Source organism: Bison bison, unplaced genomic scaffold, assembly GCF_000754665.1.
Source record: "Bison bison bison isolate TAMUID 2011002044 unplaced genomic scaffold, Bison_UMD1.0 scf7180017853192, whole genome shotgun sequence".
Classification (NCBI taxonomy): Eukaryota; Metazoa; Chordata; class Mammalia; order Artiodactyla; family Bovidae; genus Bison; species Bison bison.
The window spans coordinates 40,324-46,926 of NW_011483765.1; the positions used below are offsets into that span (position 1 = coordinate 40,324).

At 60.6% G+C, this 6,603-nt stretch overlaps 1 protein-coding gene across 1 annotated transcript in view; it reads right to left on the reverse strand.

Moving 5' to 3' along the window:
• Nucleotides 1-6,597, reverse strand: part of ZFAND2A (zinc finger, AN1-type domain 2A) — a 7,979-nt gene extending 1,382 nt beyond the window's left edge. Inside the window, exons 1-7 of the mRNA XM_010853905.1 lie at nt 6,302-6,597; nt 5,872-5,904; nt 5,183-5,281; nt 4,649-4,743; nt 3,057-3,188; nt 789-940; nt 1-67 (exon numbers count right to left, since the gene is read on the reverse strand). Coding sequence (XP_010852207.1) covers nt 1-67; nt 789-940; nt 3,057-3,188; nt 4,649-4,743; nt 5,183-5,237 — 501 coding nt within the window. The 5' untranslated portion in view covers nt 5,238-5,281; nt 5,872-5,904; nt 6,302-6,597. The remainder of the gene's footprint in view (nt 68-788; nt 941-3,056; nt 3,189-4,648; nt 4,744-5,182; nt 5,282-5,871; nt 5,905-6,301) is intronic.
• Between the last annotated feature and the right edge of the window lie 6 nt (nt 6,598-6,603).

Below are 6,603 nucleotides of genomic sequence, written 5' to 3' on the forward strand. Positions count from 1 at the left end.
GAAGTGCCGGGCCAGCCAGCTGCCCAGCCCCTCGCGGGAAGCCCCCGACGGCCTGGGTTCCAAGCACCTGTGGGGAAGGCTCAGGTCAGCGTTCCACCAACTCCTCATCTCTAGCACGGAGGCCACACGCACAGGGATGAGGGGACCCTCCGCCTGGTTCAGGCAGACGCCACAAGAGACGGTCACAGGAGGCGGCAGGGGACTCCCACTCCCCCTGCGGCAGGTGGGGCGGATGGTCCACGTTCCCGAGGGGGCTCTTCCTGGCTGCCAGCCAGCAGAGGGGCTGGGCTGCCATCAGGAGGCGGCCGGAGTGTGGCAACCCAGGCCCATGGGGAGGGCGGGCGGCTGGTGGTGTGTGAAGCTGGGCTCACAGTGCAGGGAGGGGGTCACTGTCTGGCCGCACAGACTGCTGGGCTGCCAAGGGAACACTTGGAGACCACCGCACAGAGAGAACGCCACGGGAGGCAGAGATCAGGGTGATGTGTCCTCAGGCCGGGGGCCCCAGGGAGACGGGGATCACCCTCCACGAAGCGGGCGCCCGGGCAGACCCTCCCCGTGGCCCCGAAAAGGAGCCCGCACCCGCCCCCCGCACCATGAGCACAGCTTCTAGCTTCAGAACTAGGGTCCCAGCAGACGACTAGATTCCAGCTTCAATTCTGAGTCCACTTTTAATTTAGATCATATTCATCCAAACCCCACAGTGAATATTCCAGCCCCACAGCCGAGCGTGGGACTCAATTCCAGGTCCAGGTGGTCCCAACGCGTAGGGTGAGTGAGGCCGTCCTCACCCGGCTAAGCTGCCGGGGGGGCCCCTGCGGGTGCAGCCGTGGTCCAGAGGGTGTCTGTGCTGGAGGCAGAAGCTGCCGCGGCACTCCTCACACGCCACCCGCAGCATCTCTCTCCTCCTGCAGCCCTCCCTGGAGCAGCGGAACGTAAACACCTGCGGAAGCACAAGTCACTTCAGTGTCCCAACCGCCTCGCTGAGCGATCACTCAGCAAGCCCCGAATAAGACCCTTAACCCTCAAACCAGAAACAGTTCTTAGCTCAACAGTATGCAGGCGCCAAGCTTTCACTGAGATTTGTCAGGTAAACAATACTAACTAAGCACGCAGGAAACGTTTAACAGACGACAAATACAAAGCCAGGACTTCGTGTTGGGGACTCGTGGGATGCCTGGGGATGCTCCCAGTGAGAGATGAGATGGGGGTGGGGCAGACGGGTCACGGGGAGAGGCCACGCAGCGCGAGGGGAGCCAGCAGGGCCCCGGGGCCAGCAGGGGCTGTGCTCCATCGGGGGCCTCTGGGTGACGTAAGCTGCCAGGCACTCCCAACTGTACAGGGCGAGGAGGAGGCAGGGCCAGCAGCCGGGGCGGCCCTCCGCCGAGGCAAGCAGTGGCTGAGCACAGGCGGCAGCAAGGAGCAGCCGGCGGGGACCGAGCAGGGGCCGCGGATGTGGGGGCTGGGGGGGCATGGGGCGGAGGGGAGGCCCGATCAGAGGGCCTGGGGCGGAGGCTCAGGGCAGGCTTCACCTTCTCCTGTTCCAGGCTGTCAATCGATTTTGTCCTGCACTGAGCGCAGGAAGCAGGGAGCGGCTGGAGCACATGGAGATGGACACGGACCAGAAACCAGAACCCGCGGCTCCAGTCGGCCGAGGACCGGAGACCAGAACCCGCGGCTCCAGTCGGCCGAGGACCGGAGACCAGAACCCGCGGCTCCAGTCGGCCGAGGACCGGAGACCAGAACCCGCAGCTGCAGACGGCCGAGGACCGGAGACCAGAACCCGCGGCTGGAGACGGCTGAGGTCAGAAACCAGAACCCGCGGCTGCAGACGGTGACTCAGCCTCACAGGAGTGGGGCCTGGAGTCGTGCTGGAGGCCGAGAGAGGGGGCCACACGGCCCGCATCCCAGAGGACCACCTGGGTTGGCCCGGGGAGCATGCAGCTCGGGGACGTGCAGGAGGCCGGAGAGCCTCCCCTCTGAGGGCGGGACAGGCTGCCACGCACTGTCTGCTGAGGGCCTCGGCCAGCCCGGGGCTCCTCAGACATGGAGGTGATCACCGGTGGCGGCTCAGACTCCGCCTGAAGTTCTACAGTGACCGCCAAGAGATGTTCTGAAAAGGGATTAACGCAAAACTGCAAAAGATGAACGGGAACAGCCCCGACTTTAGCGAAAGCTCACGGACATGCAGGACGCACTCAGCAGACGTGAAACCCTGCGAGCCAGTGTGGAGGCTTGGGGGGGGGCGGGTGGCCAGGAGGCAGCTGTGCCTCTGGGAGACCCCCTCCCCACAGCAGAGCTGCCCTGACCGCTGTGAGCCTGAGACTGACCAGGACCCAGGACCGAGCACCCACACAGGGGACACAGAGAAGGGAACTTAGGGGAGAACAGGCCAGCCCAGCAGGGCCAGCAAGGAGGAGTGCGGTCCAGAGTGGGTGCGGGCCCAGGGCTCCCAGTCTGTGAGGCTCAGCCAGCGTGAGGCTGCCACACGGGACAAGGAGGGCGGTTGCTCACGGGCGCCCCCGAGCAGCAGCAGAAGCGGGAAAACCGCCAGCGCCCACGAGCGCCAGGAACACCGCTGGAGCAAGGGCGCCAGGGCCCCGCAGCAGCCCCACGGGACAGGCGCCCGCGGCACACAGGCTGCGCTCAGCCTGCGGGGAAGGCAGGCAGCCCCGTGCCCGCTATGGACGGACAGACGCACACTGGGGTCTGCATGTCATCAGTACATGCTACGCTGTCTCCTGGGGAGCTCAGTAAAAAAGCGCACAAGGGCAGGGATTCCTAGAAAGCGCGCTAACTTTCCACCTTCGGAGAAACAGTAAGACTCTTGTAACGAGAGCAAATCCTAATGTAGACCCTGATATTGAGGAAATACGCTTGTAGAACTGTGGAAACCCACGCCGCTCACAATCCAGGAAAAACAACTGTTCAGTCGCTCAGTCGTGTCCAACTCCTTGCGACCCGTGGACCACAGCACGCCAGGCCTCCCTGTCCTTCAACGATCGTTAGGGTTTAACGTCTCCCTGGAGGAGGAAGCGGCACCCACAGCCCTGCCTCACCTTCGCCGTCTCCTGCCCAGGGGGACGCCGACAGTCTCCATCCATGTGCGCACCGACCACCACATCGGGGATCTCCCCCCGTTTCACTGGGACGGGGCTGTTACAGAGTGGGCACACCGGGACCCGGACATCCTAAAGCAACAAACGTAAGATGACAGGGCTGATCAGGAACTAAAGCTCAGGCACACAACGAAAGGCCCGCGGCACCGCCACACGGGGTCGCCCTCACAGGAGGACCCCAGGGGAGCCAACGCACCACGGACTATCACCCGCCCGCAGAGACGACCCGAGGAGAGCCGGTGAGGCCACCCAGGAGGGAAGCGGGCGGGCAGTCTGGATAGCCAGTCTTGGGATGGCAGGGCCATCTGTCCAGCACCAGGAGTGAGCGGAGAAGCTGCCCTGACGCCTGCAAGGCGGGCGGGGCTGCCAGGAGCAAATGCCGGTGGAGAGGAGCCCCGGCCACGCCTGCCAGCGGCCCTCCTGATGCTCACGGGGCTTCCGCCCTGCCCACACGGGCAGGCGTGGTCACCCGCCAAGCCCAGGACGGGGGCTCTGGAAGGATGCAGCAGGAGCCCAGCGGAGCGCCTAGCACCGTTAGCATCCCTCAGGGCAGGCTGAGCTGGCTTCACGCAGGAGCGCTCTGAGGTGACGCTGACGTGGGCGGGTGACAGGTAACCCCCGAGTGCCTGGGAGTGGAGCTGGAATGCCACCCAGGGGCGCTCCCGCAGCTGGCCTGTGGGCAAGTTAAGAAGCAAGCAACGCTGAGTCATCTCTAGGCAGACTCACCCCATCCAGGGCAACAGGAAGGTCAAGTCAACAAAACCACAGCTTTGCCTGATCCTTGGTGCTGGGCGAACATGAGTCACCCTCCCCCGCCCCCATGAATCAGTGAGGGCCCAGACCATAGCGGACACTGGGCAAAGCCTGAAATGCATCATCTGCACCTCTGAACTGCCGCCATGGGGAGCCAGTAGAGTGCTGGCCAAAGACCTCAGAAAACCGCTCTCGGAAGCACCCGAAACAAGTGAGCTCAGGCTGGGACCTCCTGAAACGTCAACAACCCAGGTCTCACACCTCTGGGCTTAGGCAGGTCTGCTTCCCTCAGTCACAGTCCAGTTTCCACCAGGTCCCGTCTGAATCACTGAGGCAGGAGGCCAAGGCTGCGAAGTGACTCCGAAATAGAGTGTGCACAGTTCCCCCCAAATGGATCCCCCGTCAAGCCCTGCACTGGGAAGGGCCCAGGAAGACAGAGCAGTTTTCCCTTGGTGTGTTAAGGAACTAAATGTTCTAACATGTTAAGTAAGCTTTGAAGGTCTGGCTACAACGACTGATTCCAGGAACCCCCGAGAATAATCTGTGGTTTTCGAGCTGCGCAGCCCGAGCTTCCTGGGACGGTGGACGCTCCTCCCTGCCCTGTCCGCACACGGTCACCGAGGGCCGGAAACGAGGCTGGTGTGACTGAGCAATAGGCCTTCACGGCTCCTTTCACTCCAGCTGAGCTTCCGCTACGTGTGGCTCGCGTCCACTACCTCGGGCAGCGCAGCTTTGGAGAGGGAGGATCAGAATCTTCAGAAAGAAGTATGATCGATTACCTTGGTGAATGCAAGGGGACACTTATGTGCAGCATAGGTAAAATGATCTTTACAGAAATCTTGTTTACACGCATCACATTTTAACGGAAGGAAATCTAAAACAAAAAACAAAAAACAGTGCTTTAAAGACTAGAAAGAATCATACATCGTTATTAAACAAGTATTTACCTTCCCTGAGTTCATATAACGCCTACCAAACATCCTTGAGGTGTCACAAGAGAATAAAATAATCGGGATCCGTGACCTCCACAATGCCAGCAGCACTGCGGAACCGGTACAGCTGCCCTTTCCAGAGAGATCCCAGCTCAGGTGGCACCTGAGTGTTTAAGCAGCGCTCTTCCGTCTACCCAGTGCGGGCAGCTAGCCTCCTACCTGGCTCTACAGAACCTCAACCTCAGGCCAGCATCTCATCACTGAAGAGCCACAAAGGCCAAGACCCAAAGAACATCAGCCAACGAAGACAACGGCCAGTTCTCCCAGCAAGCAGATGACAAAACGCCCAATTTCTGCTGAGGTTCTCTTAAAAGTGCTTACCTAGCTGCTTGCATGTTTTTTCTGAACAGTGCTTCCCCAAATCAGGGAACTCCATTGTGAGAACGTGTCCAAAACACAGACGGCAGAGCGAAACGTGACCTGAGAGAATTAGAAAAACTTAGGAGAAAAGCAACGACGGCCTGAATTTCAGTCACCAGGATTTATACCGTACCGCTGATCAAAGTAAACACACACTGTAGACGCCCAAGTCAGCTGGGCTCCCACAGGGGACTAAAGCCTCCCAACTCTTGTCTTGTAGCAAAAAGAAAATAGGCGTCTTCGGATAAGTACCAGCTCCTTCAGAATTAACCCCATTAAAAGACAGGGTGTTTTTCAGTCCTTCTAATTTCTAGTTTATGAAGCTCAACCCGAATTTAGGTTTTCATTAATCCATATTTTGATTCATATTGATAAGCACATCTCATATTCAATTTGCACAGTTGCCAAAGAAAGTTACAGCCTTGGTGAACTTTAAATCCCAATTTCATCTACTGAATATACTTGTTGACATAAACTAAACTCCGTTACCAGGTGCTAAATCACATTAATTAACTGCACTAACCCGGAGAGATTCGACTCAGTCCCCTCTTGCTCTCTAACTCCCTGATGCATTGAGTCTTACTTAGAATTTACTCCTTAATGACCATCAACCTGGAGTCGACCGGGGGAAGGGCAAGAAGTTAACTCACCAGTGGAAAACAGGTGTAGAAACGGCGAGGCCACTGCACTTGAGAGAAAGCTGAAGTCAGTCCCCGGGACGCCTCACAGGCTCCCCTCCCATCAGGCACCCACTCTCGGACTCTGGTCCCTCCCAGAGTCCACGTCCCCAGGGCCTTCTCCGGGCTCGCCCGTCAGCTCTCTCCGCTCCCGGGGGTGTCCGCGGTGCCTGGGACACTGGCCACGGCTCACGCCCGCTCCTGCCCTCAGGCCTCGGGTTAGAGCGTCACTAACACCCGCCTCACCCCGCCCGACCCTCGTTTCCTCTTCTGGAGTTCCTTCCCCAGGACCCGCTCGCTCGGCTTCCCCCTGCAGCTTCGCACGCGCCTCTGGGCTCCAGGGGTCAGCGACACCGAGCGGGTGTGCGGGAACCGCTCCATCGAGGACCGACCAGAGACCCACCTCAGTCCCGCCGTGGTCGCGCTGTTGGCGCTGCGTCCGTGGAGCAAGAGCCCCGGTGTGCTGGGACACGGGCGCCCTGCCGTCCGAGGTCTGCGGCCGGACCCCCGGCCGGCCCCTGCAAAACGCCCAGGCAGCCGCCGAGGAGAGTGGAAGGCGGCGGAGGCCGAGAGCTTGAGCCTCCCGTCCGCCGTCGGCCGCGGCGAACGAGGCCAAGGTACGCGGAGACCAGAACCCGAGCGACGACCGCGGCCCGCCCGAACCCACCGAGGAGCAGCATCGCGGCGCCCGGCCTCCGGGCCATT